This window comes from Nilaparvata lugens, chromosome 1 (assembly GCF_014356525.2).
Source record: "Nilaparvata lugens isolate BPH chromosome 1, ASM1435652v1, whole genome shotgun sequence".
In the NCBI taxonomy this organism is placed as follows: domain Eukaryota; kingdom Metazoa; phylum Arthropoda; class Insecta; order Hemiptera; family Delphacidae; genus Nilaparvata; species Nilaparvata lugens.
In genome coordinates, this window is record NC_052504.1 from 32,653,981 (window position 1) to 32,676,643 (window position 22,663).

The 22,663-nt window shown below is 35.0% G+C and overlaps 1 protein-coding gene across 3 annotated transcripts; it reads right to left on the minus strand.

The window, feature by feature from the left end:
- Window positions 1-646: 646 nt before the first annotated feature.
- On the minus strand, window positions 647-22,166 carry LOC111053295 (zinc finger protein OZF). Of its 3 annotated transcripts, none has more exons than XM_039426149.1 (5): window positions 22,084-22,154; window positions 20,014-20,124; window positions 19,288-19,377; window positions 3,524-3,632; window positions 647-2,288 (listed from the first exon to the last, which is right to left on the minus strand). In XM_039426149.1, the coding sequence occupies exons 2-5, from the start codon at window positions 20,086-20,088 to the stop codon at window positions 1,048-1,050; spliced, it is 1,515 nt and encodes a 504-aa protein (XP_039282083.1). In that variant the 5' UTR covers window positions 20,089-20,124; window positions 22,084-22,154; the 3' UTR covers window positions 647-1,047. The 3 variants fall into 3 exon arrangements, with proteins under 3 accessions (XP_039282083.1, XP_039282078.1, XP_039282089.1); XM_039426144.1 differs by having other exon boundaries at window positions 20,014-20,199; window positions 22,083-22,151; XM_039426155.1 differs by lacking the exon at window positions 19,288-19,377 and having other exon boundaries at window positions 22,083-22,166.
- Between the last annotated feature and the right edge of the window lie 497 nt (window positions 22,167-22,663).

Consider the following 22,663-nt stretch of genomic DNA (forward strand, 5'->3'; position numbering starts at 1 on the left):
TGTATTTTGGCTGTAGGACATGATTTTCTATTTTTGGGTATATCCCCCCTCCCCCCACTACTAAATTCAAAAATTCCTAAGAAATCCTGTTCATAATGAATTGTTCTTCCACGAGATGTGTGGTTTTTATCTATACTAGAAAAATATCCATGTTGTATAGGGTAGAAGTGGTAGGTTTGTATAATTTTGAAAACCCCTTTAAAAATACCCCTTTTTTGAAAATTCGTAGCTCCGGAACCAAATGTGGTAGAATCCTGCGCGACCACTCAATTTATTGGAAAGTTTATTCTCTTTAATTTTGTCAAGAATGATTTTTCTTGAGAAACTCAAGGTTCGCGAGATAAAATGGGAAAAATGAAAAAAGTCCGAAAGTTTGGGGGTGAAGCCGCCCTCTGGCGTGTCAGCAAATTTCAGATTCGAATTCAGCGCCCCAAAATACATATAGAACCGTCGAGAAAAATTCTTTCGGGGCTGTTTCCTGAAAAACGACTATTTGACTGGACTAGATGTCTCATACGATATTCAATGACTGTTCATGTTTTAAAGTTTTAATGTATAGGCCTATAACAATAATTATTGGCTTTGACTGGATGAAAATAAAATAATATTTATTTTTACAGAAATCCTGCAATGCATTTTTGTGATACAGATTTTCATCAACTTGGAACTCAACATTCCACTCTGGCGTAATATTTCCATAAAACAATATGGAAATTGAAAATAAGAGAAAACACAAAAAGTATACTCCAGTGGAAGAATTGTTTGTCAATATAGTTAATGAGAATATTGAATTCACCAAAGGAAGAATTGTTTGTCAATGCAGTTAATGAGAATATTGAATTCACCAATGGAAGAATTGTTTGTCAATGTAGTTAATGAGAATATTGAATTCAATCATATATAATGCATGTACTACTTGAATTGGACTTCCATTCTCATTTCAACAGATAATGATTATTGTCAACTAAGTTTTGAAATGGCAATAAGAAATTTCCAAAGTTCCAATATGGAACAGCTGGGCAGTGCAGTGTTGTGCGATCGCGAATCTCAGTTGGTTGTAGGATTATTCAAATCAATAATCAAAACTGCAGTCGATTTCGAATCAATTAATGGATCAACTTTTTTCGACTTCTTCTTGGGAGGCTTTCTTGGAATTTTCAAACCTTGATGACAAGCCATGAAATGGACTTTGAGATGGGATGATTGAGTGCAGGTGTAATCACATACTGTGCAACTGAATGGTTTTTCGCCAGTGTGTGTTCTCATATGCAATGTTAGGTGTGAAGACTGGCTAAAACTACTACTACACACGTCACATTTGTACGGTTTTTCGCCAGTGTGTCTTCGCATGTGAACCGTCAGATGAACACTTTTGTACGCCCTATAGTCACACAACTTACACTGATACCGTTTATCGTTTGTGTGATACATTGTATGGAATTTAAGGTACACCGAATTGGTAAACGTTTTACCGCATTCTTTACATTCGTAAAGGTCCCCAGTGTGCTTTGACATATGATTGTCAAAGCTTGTACGATTCTTACATCCATAATCACAAAAAGAGCAATTGTAGAGTCTCTTGCCAATATGGCCAGCAATATGATCTTTGAGGGTTGCATTGTCGAAAGTAGAGAAGTCACACTCGATGCAATGATGCGTTCTTTCGTTGTTGTGCCGCCTCATATGCATTCTCAGATGACTCGCTTTTGAAAATTTAAAATCGCAGATACTACAAGGAAATGGTTTTTCGCCAGTGTGGCACATGATATGGAGTTTCAGTTGATGAGAATTTTTGGTGGTGAAAGTGCATTCGTCACACTGGAACCGCTTCTCAACAGTGTGCATCTTCACGTGTGCCTTGAGTTGGAAAAAGAAGGAGCATCCAAAATCGCAGACTTGGCACTGGAATGGTTTCTGGCTGGGATGCGCCTTGAGCATGTGCCTGCGGAGAGGCATCGGCCGAATCGCGCTGTACTCGCAATACCTGCACTTGTGAGGTCTCTCGCCTGAGTGCAGACGCATGTGATTCTTAAGAGTGGATGCGCGATTGAACGAATTGTCGCACTCTGTGCAGGCGAACGGTTTTCCTCCAGTGTGACTCAACATGTGCGTCTTGAGATGACAAGTCTGGTAACAAACGTAGCCACACACTGAGCACAATAATGGCCGTTTCTGTTTGTCATCAGATGCCGACCCCGCCTTCAGAGCATCTGGCTCCAACACTATCAACTCTTGTTCACTGTTCAGCAGCAGCTCATTTGCCTCATCATTTTCATTTGCGCTGCCATCTGAAATCGAAACAAAACAATGATCGCATAATAATAAAAACCATGATGTGAACTGGTTGTTTTAGAATAATTTTGTTCTAGTCATATTTTGTGTTAGTAATAATACTGAATAATTTTTAAAATATAATATCATTTGAGTACATACAGATTCAAGTCGTTAATTCAACCGATAGATCGTTGCTGGATTGTATTGAATCTATTTTTTTACAATGCGAATGAGACTAATGTAATAACATTGGTAGATAAAATAATAAGGTATTCCTTGTGCTATTTTTCTTCCAAATCTATAGATGACACAGTCCAAGATAAGGTTAGAATTTAACGTGTACAATTTTTACAAAATTTTAATCCAAAATAAACATGAAAACTATAAATTTTGAATTTAGATGGCTTGAATTAATAAATTGATTAGAAATATTCTACTCAATTACCACTTGTAACAAATAATATAGAGTTATTTTAATCAGTTCTTAGCAAAATATGTTACAGATTGTATGATAAGCTAATACAAATTAGTTGATGTTAGTTGATACAACTCAAGATAAATAGAAGTCAAGGTTGCAGTGATCATGTCGAATATTTTTATTACAACTTTCTCTGAGATATTGATTCATTACTTGTTCATTATTGACGGTACTTTTGCATTGTTCAACTCATTTGAAAGAGATAAATTTACTTTTCAGAAATTGATACTGGAAAATTATTTGAATACATCAAATAAATGAATAATCGACTAAATTTTCTTATATCTTTTCAACTGAGATATAAGTAACAGAATGATTAATCGATTTTTTATTTCAAGTGCAATATTTTAATCTTAAATAACTCAAATACGGTACTTGACTGTTTCTACTTGAAGTATCTGCTCAATAGATACAGCTGTTATTGTCAATGATATTGTCGTGATATTTTCAAGTTTAAAATTTATGTGAAAGAAACACATAAATGTGAAACACATAAATGTGTCTTAATCTTAGTTTAAGATTGATGATTTGGTGTAGAAATTGAAATGGACATAACCTACTTAATATTTTGTCGATTTGAGACAAAATTAGGAAATAGAAGTTTTGGGCAATAGTCTGTTTTCTCTTTTCCGACTATTTGTATTGTTTGCTCTTTCCAAAAAATGAATAGCTACCAAATTCAAGATCTAACATTGTCGACATGTGTGAAATATACTATTTATGTATAAGAGATAAAATTTAAGAAAATAATGAATAAGTGAATGTTCTGACCATTGCTATTCAAGTGAGTTTCGCTGCTATCCAAATCGATAGTTTCATCATCGTCATTTTCAATACTCGATTCCCATGAACTACAACCAGGTTCAGCATCAACAGGTATCTGCAAAACACGCAACAAGCAATTCTGAAATGAGATATTATTGAGACTAAGATAGTATTTATTTGGACTGAGCATTTCAACATAGAATACCCTAGGCCTACATAATGGATATAAATGTGTTTTGATCAGCTATCAATTTCAATAAAGAAGTGAAATTTTGAGATTATTGACTTTTTGTAGTAATAAACGTTATACTAAGCTTATTTTACTAACGACGTAAGAAGTACGCCTTCATATAATGCAATGTTCAATACTGCTAGGATAGCAGATCTTCATGCCTTCTCAACTTATGAGATACATAAGTGGTATTGATTAATAATGTGAATATCTTCTGAACGGTTTGAGATATCAATATGCAGTTTCTAACATTCATTTTTTCTTTGAAATTTCGTATCGAAATCATGCATCGCATGACATCCTTTCCATTAAAAAAATAGAGTTGCATTCAATATGGCGGACCAGATTTTTGAAGTCATAGTAGAGTAGTATTTTCAATTTGAGAGGGATCCCCAATCATACCCACCTTATAATTACAATATTTTATGAGATACTATGCCGTTCTCATACTTTTCTCTCTCCTTTCTGCTCTGAATAGTATTGATTAATAATGTGAATATCTTCTGAACGGTTTGAGATATCGATGTGCGGTTTTCACCATTCATTTTTTCTTGAAATTTTGTATCGCATGACCACCTTCCTATTTAAAAAAATAAAGTTGCATTCAATAAGGCGGATTCAAGATGGCGGACCAGATTTTTAAACTCATAGTAAAGTAGAATTTTTAATTTGATCAGGATCCTCAATGACACTCACCATCAAATTACCATTGTGTATGAGATATTAAGCCGTTCTCGGACTTTTCACCCACTCTGTATAAGTAATAATAATTATTGTTAGAATTGTACAATAGATTATATATATATATATATATATATATATATAATATATATATATATAATATATATATATATTATATATATATATATATATATATATATATATATATATATATATATATATAAATTATGTAAACTTAAACAATTGATGTGCTGACTACTATTTTTGTCAGTACCGCTTAGTGTCGCTCTCAGCGCGCTCATTTTAGTTAGTCTACTCCAGCCACTTGATGTGTTAACATGTATTTTTTGCAAATAAAATTTCTTTTTAAAAACTGAGTTTTAATGAACGTGAACGTGTTTGGCGCCCGAACAGGGACCCTGAAGAGTTTTTCGTGAAAATTTCGTGAAAATTGTGCTGTTCATTTAACCGCCAGTTTATATTGATCAATTATCAATCACAAGTGATCGCGGAAAATTCGAAAGTCGGGGTCGCAACTGATATGAACCATCATCGAGACCGTCAAGTGGAAGAGTGACTCATCAACACCAACAACCAACAACCACCATCCTGGGGAAGAAAGGCAAGAAGGATAGCAGACCAGACCATAAACTTCTTATCGATTACCGGCCAAGGTTAAGATCGTACCTGGCTCTGGCTGCAGCTGTATCCAACTCCACAGTTCAAGGTAACACGTCTTCTACATCTACAATCAGTGACAGTGAAGATAACAGTGAAAGCACAATGGATAACCCCCTTATTTCAAGACCAATTGCGAAACATCACCTACACATAATACCTGAATATACAGGAAACCCAATAGAACTACTTAGCTTTCTTGAAGTTGTCGAAAAATTGAAAAATGACTATTGTAATAATCGTATCGCGGAAGCAGCAGACAATCATTGGATTCTCCTTCACTATTGTAAAAACAAATTACATGGACCTGCTAAAGATGTAATCCTCAACAGTACAGTAGATGACCTCTCAAATTTGATTGATGTTTTGAAAAACAACTTTGCCGATAATAGGACAGTAGAACAATTAACTATGGAACTGCTTGCTATGAAATCACACCAAAAAGAACACCCTATTCAATTCATAAATAGACTGCAACAAAAAAGAACCGTGATTATCTCAAGACACAAACTCGATGGACTAACTGGTCCAATTCTTGAAACTATCTCATCTCAGTTGGATAAACAAATTGTAATGATTTTAGTCGAAGGAATCAACCACCAGCTTGGAGCTCACCTACAAACGCTAGGAATCAAAGACCTCAGTGATGCAAGACAGGCTATTATCAATAAGAGTAGTGCTTATTTGAAACATTTAGGATTTACTACTGATGTAACACAAATGAATCAAACTTTCAGTAAATCTGAAGGAAAACAAAACTCGTCAAATTCCAATCAAAATTCGCATCCGAAAAATTTCCATCAGTTTCAAAACCAAAACAATTCAAATCAAAGAAACTTTTCTCAATCTCAAAATCGTAATTTCAATTTCAATCAGAGAAATTTTTCTCAACCTCAAAATCATTTCAATCAGAGAAATTTCTCTCAGCCTCAAAATAATTTCAACAGAGGACAATCCTTTCAAAGTAGATTTCGTAATGGACAAAGTTTCCAAAATCACAACTTCAATCGTAATCCAAATGCAAACTTCAATAATAACAACCAAAATTTGAATCAAAAATCAAACGATGTGAGCATGAGAACAGTTTCCAACTTTCAAAAGTTTCCAGTTCACAATATTGAATCTTCTGAAAATGAGTTTTCCGAATTTGAAAGCATGAATGCTAGAATGAGTTCTATGGAAAATGCTGTAAGTGACCTTTGCGAGAAAATGAATCATTTTTTAGAAGTAGGCTCGAACAACAATCCAAAAACGTAGTATTAGATTTGAATACGATCTCTCTTGATTTGCCTCATATTCATTACAATGATTCACGAATTTTGATCGATACAGGTAGTAAATATAATTTCATTAAACCTCAAATGGTTTCTCCTCAGACAGAAATAATTGATTGTGATTATAAAATTCGTACACCCACTGGTGAATCTAATGGAAAAGGTTGTGTAAATATTAATGTTAAGAATATGGTGTTGATAAAGATGAAAAATTTTATGTGTATGATTTTAGCGATAATTATGATGTTCTTATTGGAAAGCAAACATTGCAAGGGTTGAAAGCGAAAATTGATTTGGAGACCAATTGTCTCATAACGAAAGATTGCACGATACCACTGTTAGGAATGAATCATATTGAAATCAACAAAGGTTGGAATGAATTGAAAATTAAAACTAATGTTTGCACTCCATCAGATAAGCTATGTGTTGTTAGTATTAAGGAATTGCAGTTGTATAATATTGTAACTGATATTGATAGGAATGGTTTTATTGAGATTGAATATTTTTCTGATTGTGACAAAACGTTGAGTATCGAAACAGTTTCTGTAGAAGAATGTGAATTGTACATGGGTGAGATGATCGATAATCCCCTCTCCATTGACGAAATCACTTCTTTATTGAGAACTGAGCATATGAACTCAGAAGAGAAAGAATGCATTATTAGTACTCTTATGAAATATCCCGAAATAATAAAATTCGAAGGTGATATATTAACTGCTACTAACTTGCTCAAGCATAAAATAGTGACTACAGACGAAGAACCTGTTTATTCAAAAAACTACCGCTATCCTATCTCATTTAGGCAGGATATTAGTAATGAAATAAACAAGTTACTCGAACAAAAGATAATAAGACCGTCTAATTCTCCGTACAACTCTCCCTTATGGGTTGTGCCGAAGAAACCTGATGCTTCAGGAAAACGCAAAGTTCGTCTTGTAGTAGATTATCGGAAATTGAACAACAAAACTAAAGATGATAGATTTCCTCTCCCGAATATTGAAGACTTGTTCTCAAAAATCGGTCGAGCAACGTACTTTTCGGCTATTGACCTTGTTTCAGGATTCCATCAAATTGAAATGGAACCCGAATCAATACCAAAAACAGCTTTTAGTACTGAAAATGGTCATTATGAGTTTCTCAGAATGCCATTTGGGTTGAAAAATGGTCCACCTCAATTTCAAAGGACAATGAACTTGATATTTTGTGATTTACCAAATGTTCTTGTATATCTTGATGATATTATTATTTTTAGTGATAGCTTACAAGAGCACATGAAACACCTGAACGTTGTATTCAAACGATTGAAAACTCATCAACTAAAAATACAATTGGACAAGACCGAATTCTTTAAGAAAGAACTTCTATTTCTAGGTCACATAGTTTCGGAAAAAGGCATTCAGCCTAACCCTGAAAAAGTAAAAGCAATAAAAGATTTTCCCGTTCCACAAACTACTAAACAAATAAAACAATTTTAGGTTTGGCAGGATACTACAGAAAAATGATAAAAGGATTCGCTAAAATAGCTCAACCTTTAACTAACGCATTGAGAAAAACATCCACTATAAACCCAAAAGATCCTAAATTCATTGAAGCTGTCAATTTTCTGAAAGAAGCAATTACTAACGCACCAATATTGCAGTTACCTAAATTGAATGATCCATATATTTTGACAACAGACGCATCCAATGTAAGCTTAGGGGCGGTCCTTAGTCAAATGACTGACAATAAAGATCTCCCAATTTCATTCGCTTCTAGAACACTCAATCCCGCTGAACAAAATCTTTCTACTATTGAAAAAGAAATGTTGGCAATAACTTGGGCAGTGAAACATTTCAGGCCATATTTGTACGGAAGAAAATTCACCCTAAGAACAGATCACAAGCCACTCCAATGGCTTCATTCTCTAAAAGAACCAAATGCTAAATTAATGAGATGGAAATTGTTAATGGAAGAGTATGATTACACCGTAGAATTCATAAAAGGTCGCTCAAATTGTGTTGCTGATTGTCTCTCACGGCCTTTCAATGTAAATATGATGGAAAGTAGTGATGAATTTACAGGTTTTGACGATTCAGAATTACTCCCAGGCTTTCCCGCGGAAAATAATGCGAACAATGCCAACGACAATGTCAATAACAATGATGAGTACGATGACATTGATATCAATGATCTGCTAAGATTCCATAACAATGAAGCTCCTCCGTCGGTGAGTGAAAGTATATTGAATGATCTTGATGAACAAATTGGTAACAATTCGATAGTTAATGCAAATATTGATAATATTAATGAAAATGATGTGGAAACTGGCAACGAAAACCTTGTAAATGATACTAATAATGATAATGACAATGACTCACTAATGACACAACATTCTCAAGAAAGTTCAGATGATAGAATAGGTATAATGGACGAAAATAGTATCATAAACACTGAAGCAAACCAAATAGTTATTTCACGAGGTAAAGGAAAACCCCAATTCAAAAAGATCTTTAATAAAAACAGAATAATTTTCAAATACAGAGACGCACGTGACATTGGAAACAACGTAGAAGAAATACGAGAATATTTGAAACCTGATACTGTGTACGGTATAGTATTTTCAAATAAAAGTCCATTGTTTGAAGCTCTAAAAACAGAAATTCTAAGTTCAATGACTAATGAAATTGTCAAAATAGTTCCCAACATAAAATTCCGAATCTACAAAAGAATAAACGCCGACATAACTGATGTAGATGAACAAACAATGATAATAGCTCGATGTCATGAAGACAAAAACTTCCACAGAGGAATTAACGAGAATTATAAGCAAATACGTAAAAACTACTATTGGCCCGCAATGCACAAAGACGTAACAGAATTTGTAAATAAATGTGAAATCTGTTTGAAAACCAAGTATGAAAGAAACCCAATTAAAACTAAATTCAAAGTAACTCCCACACCTACTAAACCTTTCGAAAAACTTCAGATTGACACTTTCACATTTAATAATATTAAAATCCTCACAATTGTCGATTCGTTTTCTAAAAGACTTTCCGCCTACACATTGAAATCAGCTAACAGTATCGAAATAATAAAAAATCTAAACAACTATCTTTCAGTTTTCCCAATTCCAAAATGCATTCAATCCGATAACGGATTAGAATTCAACAATGCACTATACAAACAATTCACTGAAATAAATGGTATTGAAACTTACTTCACCACACCTTATCATCCCCAATCTCAAGGACTAATAGAAAGAACACACTCCACAATTATTGAAATTCTACAAGGACTCGAAATTAAATTCCCAAAATATAGTGTTGAACAAAAACTTCGATTAGCTTTGCGAACCTATAACAATTCGATAAAAGATCAATTCAACTTGAGCCCAAATGAACTAACTTTCGGAATTCAGAATTATTTACCAAATAATCAAGATCAGGATAATCCCGCAGTAATCACTGAATAACTTGCTAATCAATACTTCAAAGAAATACAAGCGTTGAATGATGCCGTTTACAAGAAAATAATCGAGGAAAAAGAAAAACGAACAGAAAAATGTAACAAAAATAGAGAGGAACCACCTGAAATACCAGATAGGATATTCATCAAAAACCCGAAATTTCACAAAAATGTTCCAAGGTATAGCACAGCTACTAAGGAAGGTGATAGGTTCAATTGAAAAGAAATTTAATCAAAATCCACCCTAACAGAATGAAAAGGCCTCGTAAAAAAGTAAAAGATAATCTAATTGTTGCAGATGAAGGCAATGACCATCCTTCTGTTGTTCCTGATCCCAGCAACGTTGACGTACAGACTGACAGACTTGACAAAGACAGCAGGAATAATTCCGATTAAAATAGGACAATCTATGCTCATTAACGACACATACAAAGTTATCCATTTTACTAACGTGACTGACCTTAAAATACAATCTTTGAAATTACAGACTCATATTAATAATCTGCAGGTCGCTTACATATCCTCTGACATTATTGAATCTTTGAAGAAAATTTCACTCAACCAATATTTTAAATTAGAAATGATTTCTGAAAATAAAAATAAAAAGGTAAAACGTGGACTAATGAACGGATTAGGAAACGCCATATCATGGTTGACAGGACTTATGACTGCTGACGACAAAGAACACCTCGACAAAGTTATTAAAAAAATAGAAAATAATGAACTACATCTTGTTAAAAATGAAGAACATAATTTTGAAATGAACCATGAGTTAATTAAGAAATTTAATTTCGATGTTGAGCATATTAATTCAAATAATAAAGCATTAGAAAATATTACTAACGAAACTGCCAATATTGTCGAAAATATGCAAGCTGTTGACTTAATTACTTTGACTATACAATTGTTGGATGATGAAATAAATGATGTTGTTAACTCGTTGATGTATTGCAAAGAAGGGAAACTTCATCCATCAATTTTGAGCTTTGATGATTTTCGTAGGTTAATTAATTATAAGAATTATTCATTAGCTAGTAGAGATTCCAGTATTTTATGAGAAATTAGTAATAGCACTTGTATTGTATCGAAATCTGTTATAACTTACATTATCCATTTACCGAAATTAAACGATTTATTTGAAAAATATGACCTTCTGTCTTATCCTGTTGAAATGGAATCAAATGTTCACACCATGAAATTAAAAGAAAAAACTATATCTGTGTCTCAAAACAAAAAGCTTTGGAAATTGACCAATTGTCAAACATTCTCTTCTATTTCTTTTTGTACTTCAGGAGAAATTATACATGATAACTGTATTTTGTCTGTAGTAAATAATAAGGATTTGGATAGTTGTGTAAGAATAGAAATAATTAATGATAGACCATTTATGAATTATTTCGAAAATTGTAATTGTATTTTAGGATATAAGTTTGATCAAATTAATATCAATAATGACACTATAAATACTCCTTCATCTTTCCTTATCAATCTGGATATCAATGATAAAATGACAGATGTAAAATTACCGTTTACTTCAGTTACCACATATGCACAAAAATTAAGTCATGTACCAAATAAAATTCATACTAAACTTATCGATTTGGAAGATGTTAGTGAACTTGATGATATTGAACCTAGAGATATTGATTTTATAAATTTTGAAGATTCTTTCGTCCTTAAGACACGCCACATTGTAATTTTTGTTTTAAGTACATTTATACTACTTGTAATTTTGATAATCGTTTATTACAAATTTAAGAAGCCAACCAGTGTACTAAATTACCGAATTGATACACAAGTACCAATATCATCAACCCCTACCATAAGCTATATTGTACCACCTAGAAATTAGATCTAATAAGTTAGTAAACTTTAATTTGTAACTTCATTTTAATTTTTGTAATTTTTGAGTGTCCCAAATTTATTTTTCGGGACGAAAAAACTTAAGGAGGGAGGAATTATGTAAACTTAAACAATTGATGTGCTGACTACTATTTTTGTCAGTACCGCTTAGTGTCGCTCTCAGCGCGCTCATTTTAGTTAGTCTACTCCAGCCACTTGATGTGTTAACATGTATTTTTTGCAAATAAAATTTCTTTTTAAAAACTGAGTTTTAATGAACGTGAACGTGTTTTATATATATATATATATAAATATATATATATACAGAGTGTTTCAGAAGTAGTGTCGAGAATTTTAGGGTATTGTACCTGGATGCTAGGAGACTACAAATGTCATATTTGAAGTGTCCAAAACTCCTTATAGCTGCCATTTTGTTTTTTTCACTTAAAAATTTTTATCTCAAGAACGAAATGTTGTATTGATCTGAAATTTGGCATGAATATTTATGCTATAAAGACTCAACTATAAAAAATAAAAATAAATTTTTTCGTTGAAATTTTTCAAAATGGCGGCCATTTTAAATTTTTGATGGCGAATATCTCGAAAACCGTCCATTTTTCAGAAAATTTACAAGAGACAAAAAAGTTAGCAAATTTTTTCACGATTCCAATGATACCTAATTTATTAAGATTGGTCGAAGAATAACAGAGAAATTATTTTTTTTCGTACTGCATGCATGACCACTTTTCACCATTTAAAGATCTATATTATTTTTTTTTATAATTTCATGAAAACCGTTCTTATTACAGAAATATACAAGAATAACTTTCCTCCAAATTTTATTTTACATTGAAAAATATTAATTTCACTCAAATCGGTTCACTGATACTAATGCAGCAATTGCTCAAAATGCTGTCCTTCAACTTGATTACACAGTCTGCACCTTTCAATCATGGACCGTCGAACTGCTATAAAAGCATTTTCATCATCTTGAATGGCACCTGCTGCAGCAACCACTCTTGCCACAAGGTCTTCTTCGTTTTCTACTGGCGTGCTGTAAACAAGGTCTTTCATATGGCCCCAGAAAAAAAAATCTAAAGGGTTGAGGTCAGGTGAACGTGCGGGCCACGGTACTGGTCCACCCCGCCCAATCCACCGCTGACGATAGGTCATGTTCAGAAAGTCCGTAACAACATTTCCGAAATGAGCAGGGGCACCATCATGTTGAAACCAATATTATATCTGTTTGCAAGAGGCACATCTTCCAAAAGTTCTGGTAGTATGTCTCTTAAAAAAGTAATGTACGTGGGAGAATTCAGACGATTAGGAAGAATGTATGGTCCAATCACGCGATTACCTAAGATACCCGTCCAAACATTCAGCGAAAATCTATGCTGATAACCACGCACTTTGACCTCATGAGGATTGTCTAAGGCCCAGACGTGACTGTTGCGAGAGTTGAAGATTCCTTCTCTTGTAAAGCTGGACTCATCGGTAAATAACACATTTTCTAGAAAATTTGGTTGGATAATGTCTTGCTGAAGAAACCAACGGGCACAGTTTACTCTTGGCTCATAGTCGCGTTCAACCAATGAGTGAACTTTTTGAAAGCGGAAGGGGTGAAGTCTTTCCTTGTTTAGTACACGCCACACAGAAGAAGCACTTGAATTGATTTGCTTTGCAACTGCTCTCGTACTCGTTCTAGGATTGAAATCGAATTTCTGCAATACTTCCTCTTCAAAAGCAACATTTCGAACTGCTCGAGGCCTACCAGCAATTACCCTGTTCCGTTCAAATGAACCAACTTCTCTCAGCCGATTGTGAGTTCTTGTGAACACCTTGTCGGAAGGGAGACGGCGGTTTGGAAATGCAGCTGCATACATTCTTCTTGCTTCGGTCGCATTGCCAAGAGCTGCTCCATACATGAAGTGAATATCGGTGTACTCCAGCGAACTAAATTCCATTACAATAATTAAATATTTGTGTAGAAGCAACGAAAAGAAAATATTGAAACTGGAAATTTAAGATAGAAATAAGACCTAGGAAACGTGAGACTAAGAAATAGGAAGCACTACATCTGGTTCTTTACTTTTAATGAAACAACAATACTTTTACAAGACAAACATTATCATCTGAAAACCATTGTAAAATCATCTGTTTGCCCATATGGAGCCATACCGAGTTTCAAAGCTTCATCTTAAATACATCTGGAATTAAACAATTAATCTTTAAATGGTGAAAAGTGGTCATGCATGCATTCGTTCTTGAGATAAAAATTTTTAAGTGAAAAAAACAAAATGGCAGCTATAAGGATAACCGCTGAGTTTTGGACACTTCAAATATGACATTTGTAGTCTCCTAGCATCCAGGTACAATACCCTAAAATTCTCGACACTACTTCTGAAACACCCTGTATATATATATATATATTATATATATATATATATATATATATATATATATATATATAATCTATTGTACAATTCTAACAATAATTATTATTACTTATACAGAGTGGGTGAAAAGTCCGAGAACGGCTTAATATCTCATACACAATGGTAATTTGATGGTGAGTGTCATTGAGGATCCTGATCAAATTAAAAATTCTACTTTACTATGAGTTTAAAAATCTGGTCCGCCATCTTGAATCCGCCATATTGAATGCAACTTTATTTTTTTAAATAGGAAGGTGGTCATGCGATACAAAATTTCAAGAAAAAATGAATGGTGAAAACCGCACATCGATATCTCAAACCGTTCAGAAGATATTCACATTATTAATCAATACTATTCAGAGCAGAAAGGAGAGAGAAAAGTATGAGAACGGCATAGTATCTCATAAAATATTGTAATTATAAGGTGGGTATGATTGGGGATCCCTCTCAAATTGAAAATACTACTCTACTATGACTTCAAAAATCTGGTCCGCCATATTGAATGCAACTCTATTTTTTTAATGGAAAGGAATTTTGTTCATAGTCATAATTTGTTATCAATCCACCCACGGACGTTTCTAGCATAATGAGGGAATGAGGGAAGCAGCCATCCAACTGGAGCAACATATTCTGCCTCAAATTGAGAGGCATGTCTTCCATCAATTCGTTAAGTTCATTGACCAGAAAGTCCAAATAAACTTCACCATTTATTCTTGCAGGGAAAATAAAAGGTCCATGTATGTGTATTGTGGAAATTTACAGCACCAGTTCTTGTGAACGTACTTTTATCTGTGATCTGTCTATAAAATGTTTGAAACACAATCTTGTGCTAAGATGCAAAACTGCATCCTTGAAACAGTATCAGGTTCATTCAACTCTTGAACTGGGTATCATGAAATTGTCGAAAGTTATTAATCTTCAATATTCTTTGAACTATTCTTTAAACATCCAACATCTCAGCTGCCCATCAGATGCTGGATTGAGGATTCTGCTCGAAATACTTTGGAATAAGATTCTCAAAAGCTTCAGAAATTAAGACGGGCCTCTCGTACCTTGAAACTGATCCTAGACCCTTACCATCTTGACATCAGTCAATCTTAAAAACGTGTTATGAGATGGGTGTTTTCGGCTAGGAAACGTCTCCTGTATACTCTCTCTGCCTCTCTTGAATTGCATCCACACTCTCCATACAACAAGTTCAAGTACTAAATTAAGGTAAATTTCATGATAATGAACGCAAACACTTCTCTACTGGACAAAGTTGATACATATCATGCCAAATAACTGGAAAGCACACTGAAAACTATACTGAAAATAGGCTGAAACATACACTTCTTGTTATTTTATTCAGGATTTATGGTACAGGAAATAATACAAGTTATTGAAAAAGTCATAACATTGTAGAATGTTAAAATGTTGATTGAAACTTGTGAATATTGTCAGAGATAAATCAGGAGATTTCACCCCTTTAGTTTCACCACTTGATGCATGATGTTTGTGAATTACCTCATTTTGAAGGTGTTCATTCTGTTGATGAAGCCCTAATCATCATGAATCAAAATGCACACTTTTCTAAATCAATAATTATTGATCTGACAAGCCACTGCCTGAAAAATACATATTTCACTCACAATAACCAATACTACAGACAAATTGAAGGAGCCCCCATGGGATCATCCCTCTCTCCAGCCATAGCCAATCTCTTCATGACTCATTTTGAAGAAGAAGCTCTCAGTAGAGCTTCAACAGGGATGTTGGGGTATATGGAAATGATGTCTAAACTTGCTAGTATATCCCCCGAATTTAGGGTTATGTCTTTGATTTGATTGATAAAATCATAGGAGTTTTTCACATATGATTGTGATTCTTCTATAACTCATTGAATGAGGTTGGCTATGTACCCTTTCAGAGATTAGAACTAGAAAATCAGGGCGTCTATAGTATTCCCTGCCTGAATTGTGACAAGAACAAATGTGTTTGAATGAATTGTGTAGGTCGAACAAATAGAAGAATATCAGCCAGGATAGAGGAGCACAAATTGAACATAAAAAACAAACAATCCACTTCAGCTCTTTACAACCATGAAAAAACACAGGTCACAAAATAAATTTTAAGAATTCAAAACAAATAGCCAACATTCAAGATTTTCGGGTTAGGATTGTACGAGAGGCCCTAGAAATAGAGAAACAAGGGAGCCTTAACAAAAGGGATGACAGTACAAATATCTCTTCCCTTTGGAAAATCATTCTCAACACAGCACAAAAGCCAGATACTTCTCCGGGAATTCCATTCACCCAGCAGCGCCATGCTGAGCACGTGGAAGAAGGAGAGGGGAGGAGGTACTCCCTTCGATCACGTGGAAGAACTTCCAAACACAGGCAGGAGTCGGTGTAGCTTTAACTGTGCTCCGAGGATGTCATTTGAGATAATGACGAAACGTCAGCAAGTAAGTGAAACTGCTTATCGGATGTACCCGGTTGATATATTAGCATATATATATATATATATATATGTACTATATATAAAGGGAACTCAGTTCCCGAAAATTTCTGTTTATAATGGAAGTTTTCAAGTGATTTCTGTTATGTACTATATAGAAAACACTTAAAAGTTTGTAATATAAATTAAAACAGGAGACACAAGGCATAAATAGATTGAAAACACTTGAAAACTTACATTATAAACGGAAATTTTCGGGAACTTAGTTCCCTTTCTCAACCGAGCAGAGAGTGGTACAGTTTGAAATCCAATGGTTACGACCACAGAGCACGGAGAGTCAATTGTAGCAGTAGATACCACAGATTACACGGTGCAGACGGATGGAGAGAAAAAGGGTACAGATTCAGGGGACATTATGGGGGTATTTAGGGGGCGGTTACAAACGGGAGATTTAGGATTTGAGTGGCTTATGAATAAGGAAAGGTGTAGCTTATGAATTGATAGAAAAGAGGAGATTCAAAATAAGAAATCAAAAAAGAATTAGACTAGAATTGGAGAAAGGAATTGTAGAATTGAACTTGAATGAAATTTATTTTTATTTTTAGTGAACATTTTATATATATTTGATAGCTGTGAAATTTATTATGATATGATGAAATTTATTTCAATTTAATTGAACAGTTGGTGTAGAGTTGATAGCTATGGTACTATTGCTGTCTGTTGAGACCAGGACTGGAAGCAGCTCCAAGCACCCAAATAAAAGCCAATTCTTTCCTCTTGACATCTATGGAGGGGGCTGTTGGAGGGAGGGTTTGACTTTGAAGCATTGGTCAAAGTTCTTGTTGTGCTCAGAGCCATGGGTAGGGAAGTTTTTTTTTTTAAGGAAGTCCTGTGAATGTTGATCTGGAGGTTTAGGGCAGTGGTGGTTTCACCTATGTAGAAGGCAGGACAGAAGTTGCAGGAAAGGAGGTAGATGCAATTTTTGGAGATGCAATTACTGGATTGATGGATTTGGTGGGTTTAGTTGGTGATAGGACTGGTAAAGGAGATGGAAGAGTCAGTGATAGGACAGGTTTTACAGCGGGGGCGTTTGCAAGGTAGGGTACCATGTGGAGTTGGGATTTCATCAGAGGTGAGTGATTTGTTTTTACTGAAAATTTTCTTGAGGTTGGGAGTTTGCTTATAAATGAGGGTGGGTGGTTGCTGGAAAAGGTGTTTGGTAGAGGTATTGGAGGAGACGACATGGAACAGATCTTTAAGGACAGGTTTGAGGTTTTCAATTCCAGGGAAGTAGGTGGTACAGAGCTTTGGAGTTTGTGGGATTTGGGAATTTTTTGTGGTTGGATTGGTGCCAGTTTTAGAGGAGATTTGCTTCTGTAACAACCTTTCAGGATAGTTACTTTTCAGAAGGGATTGGTGGAGTTTTCGAGGTACTGGTCAAGATGGTGGGGATCACTGCAAATTTTTTGGCCTCGGATTGAGAGGGAACACTTCTGACCCTTCTTGCCCTCCCCCCTCGACTACTTCTGACCAAATCATCAAAAAGTTTGCCCCAAAATCCAATCGTGAACCTAAGTCACTCCCAGCCAACCACCCTGTTGAATTCTTCTGCAATCTACTCCTGAACAAAGTCAGCTCTAAAAAATTCATTGAATCCCTCACTCCAACCCCGAACCTCACAACCCAAGAGTTCAAATCCATCAAAGACCTTCGCTCAGACCCCAGTATTTTCATCACCAAAGCTGATAAAAGCTCAACTGTAGTCTTAATGAACACCACAGATTACATCAATGAAGCCAACCGGCAACTCACCAACCCTGAACAGTATCAACTCCTGCCTTCTGACCCAACTCCACAAATCCAAAAGAAAGTCTTCAAAAGATGCAACTTTTGTCCTGCCTTCTACATAGGTGAAACCACCACTGCCCTAACCTCCAGATCAACATTCACAGGGCTTCCTTAAAAAAAAAACTTCCCTACCCATGGCTCTGAGCACAACAAGAACTTTGACCAATGCTTCAAAGTCAAACCCTCCCTCCAACAGCCCCCTCCATAGATGTCAAGACGAAAGAATTGGCTTTTATTTGGGTGCTTGGAGCTGCTTCCAGTCCTGGTCTCAACAGACAGCAATAGTACCATAGCTATCAACTCTACACCAACTGTTCAATTAAATTGAAATAAATTTCATCATATCATAACAAATTTCACAGCTATCAAATATATATAAAATGTTCACTAAAAATGAAAATAAATTTCATTCAAGTTCAATTCTACAATTCCTTTCTCCAATTCTAGTCTAATTCTTTTTTGATTTCTTATTTTGAATCTCCTCTTTTCTATCAATTCATAAGCTACACCTTTCCTTATTCATAAGCCACTCAAATCCTAAATCTCCCGTTTGTAACCGCCCCCTAAATACCCCCATAATGTCCCCTGAATCTGTACCCTTTTTCTCTCCATCCGTCTGCACCGTGTAATCTGTGGTATCTACTGCTACAATTGACTCTCCGTGCTCTGTGGTCGTAACCGTTGGATTTCAAACTGTACCACTCTCTGCTCGGTTGAGAAAGGGAACTCACTTCCCGAAAATTTCCGTTTATAATGTAAGTTTTCAAGTGTTTTCAATCTATTTATGTCTTGTGTCTCCTGTTTTAATTTGTATATATATTTATATATTAATCAAAAAGACACATAGAAGCACAAAACTTAATGAAATGAGTAGATGACAATTGCCGATTAACTCACTCGCTTGAAAAAAGTTTCAGAAGGAACTTCCTCATAGTGTTCTTCGTCTGAATCGGAACCATATTCATAAGGTTCCACCTTGACATCAATCTAAAAGATGAGAACAGACAAATATTAGTTATGGTTGAAGTTCTGATAATCTAAAAACAGTAATGCATATCATTACAAAAATTAATTATTGTTGGATTCGTTCCTTTGTAAATAATTTGCCAGATGAAATAGGCCTACTACTATTCCATAGTCTGTTAATCGAAAGGAGAACCAACAATATTATGAAGATTGCGCTTGTGTGCATATAAAAGTGATGACTGATATCTTCTGTTAATTTCTGGACTCATAAACATCAGTTCACATGCAGGACAGAGAGTAGTAGGGATACAGCGGCGGCGATGTTGCCGTGCTAAAGCGGCCAGCGTTCTGTAGTCTCTAGTCAGTGTTCAACTGCTCATGATACGCATACGTAGTTTCCTCTCTGAAAGCACTGAGTCGATTGAGTCTAATCGTCAAATTAACAACTGCACTTCTTTCTATGACTCTATTCATCACTGTAATTGCCTGATCTCCCTCCATCTGCTCCGTATATTTCTCCAAGTCGGAACTGATTTTGGACTATGATTATTATAAATGCTTGCAACTAAACAAAATTATGGTTGAATTGTATTTGATATCTCCATGGTTAATACTAGAAAAGATCAATCAAATGTTGGAATGTAGCAAAGAATTTACCTTCAAGTCACAATCTGCAAGTTCTTCATCTGAATCCAAGGGTTCAGCTTTAATGAAGACCTGTTCAGGTTCCATATGTATTGGATCCTGGATTTATCTATTTTGTAATGTCTGTAAAAAATATAAGATGTACCAGTGATCAAAGTCATCAATACTCTCGAAATGTCACTGCAGACCTGTTGTAACCTATTCAAATCAAATTACATATGTTATTTTTATATACAGTGATTGAACAACTATCAGGTGGTCATAATACTGACTAAGAATTCGAATCCGCCTCTAAACCTACCTCCGCAGTGCAGGCTGGATGCTTGTCTGACTCGGACTTGGCGCTGAGACAGCAAATAATAGCAGCGTTGGTGGGAATGCGAGCGGCCGCAGTAACATCTTCCACCCAGCGATGGTCGGCGTAGTTCCGCCTAGCGGACAGACGAAAGATCAATCCAGTCGGTTATTTGATCCCTCCAGCCAGGCTCAGCCAAGCAGCCGAGACAATAGAACAATGGAGTGGCGGTCTTATTCGCGTTCATCAGCAGTTTTCTTTCTCACGATTATTTTGATTTTTGTGTTACCTATAATCAATAATAACTCCCGTCACCAGTAAAAAGTTTCCAGAAACGTGGTGTACTACCATGTTAGTGACTTTTCATGATGATTTTTAATTATTTAAATACATTGTTGACATTCTGAGACTTCAGGCTAAACTTGGGGTCGCTGAGAACGAATCTGCAATCAGAATTTCTCTATCACGAAAAAACCCATCTGTTGATCTTCCGGCAACCGTTAGCAGTCATCTTGCAATGCGGCCGAAACACTTCCAAGCCAGACACCCATCTCAAATGACAACAACGCCAAGCTGTGAGAAACCATCCTGCACTGCGGCCCTAGGTTAAGATCCGATTATCACAACATGAGCACAAGAAACACCTTATCTTAAATCCATACCAAAAGTATGTTTTTTTATTTTAAAATTGAAGCACTATCTACTATAAAACCCTTTTAATACACTATGTTTGAACATACTTTTTAGCATTTGAGCCAATCCTTTTGATGGGTGAAGCATAATCTGTCAATTCCCTAGTCAATAGAATGTAGCAAAGAATAAACTGAACTTAACTATGTTGCAGTAGCCACGAAACAAATATAAGAACTCCAATTTTTACAGACATGTTTATTTGGATGTGCGCGACTTAACGAACGCACTGTTTGAAGAAAGATACTGCAGTGAGTAAAACATGAATATATAGATAATGTTTAGAGTTACCTACACAAGCCAGAAAGTTTATCGAACGATCAACATCGTGTAAAACATGAAAGATTAAGAATATACCACATGTATGGAAGGTTCTGCCTCAAGTAAATCGATTACAGTTGAGTATTTCAAGTTTAATATGATAAAATGGTCCAGGTGAAAATTGTCTAGCTACTAGGAAAAGAAGTAGTTATTTGCCGCTCATCTGGCTTTTTCTATTCTATTTAAGGCTATATACAAAAAGCCTAACTAATAACTTTACAAAAACTTTTCCGCGTTTTCCGAAAATGCAAAGTTTCTTCAGGGGGGCGTCCACTTTGCTAGAATAGTGCATTCCATAAGAAACATTACATCAGGTAAATAACCTAAAAAAATTCAGTGCGTCTGAGAGGCTTGTATAATTGGGACCCATCCAAAGTTGGCGCAGCATTCTACTGCTTTTTTGCACGTGTGGCATAGTTAATATATAACGAATGTTTTATAAGCAAGTAAGATATAACTCATCTGCATCAGAGATTTTACTTTAGGCCAATCTTGTAGCACCTGAGAACCCTACAGTCCTACAGAGAACCCAGATAATTCTTTACAATAGCTGTCATAAGAAAACTCGTTGTAGAAACGTTATAAACTCTTAATCGAATAATGATAACACAAATAAAAAGTTTTAGGTTTGAAAGCTCCAACTTTGTTAGCTTGAACTCTTCAGGATTTTTTGATCTTGTGCTAAGATCAAAACCCTATGATTCAGGATCAGAATGATCCAGAGAAACAGTACCCAATTTGAAATTTAAAAATAAAATGCTTGCTGTGTACTTACAAATTTTCAAATAAAAAAAGAATCATGCTACAAGATCAAAACAAAACCATAACCTCAATCCTGAACTCTGAGCTCATAACCTCAAAGCTGATTCGGTCAATTCCTTAGACCAGTTATAGAATAGACACACCGGGATGTCTAGCCTCTGAAGCCAACATGTACTTCCATATCGCCAAATCATGACGTCATCATCGAATAGAAAACGTTCAGATTGTGTCTATTTCAGAAGGATATAGATTATTATTCATTAAAATGGTAGACTCCCGCTGGAATAGACACAATCTGCTATGGGAAATAATGTAAACAATAAAACAAACTAAAGAGAACTTTCTATCCCATGCTGACGTCATGATTTGGCGATGTGGCAGTAGATTTTGGCTTCATCGACTTTCAGTATAAGTAAATATACAATTGGCCGTGTCTATTCTATAACTGGTCTAAGGTAAATTCACAAGACACATGAGACATGACATATTTTTATTTTGGAATACAGTTCTATAATTTTTCACACATTCTAGAATTATTTTTAAGCATTTTAAGGATATATTTAGAATAAAATCCGATAAAATGGTATGCTCTCT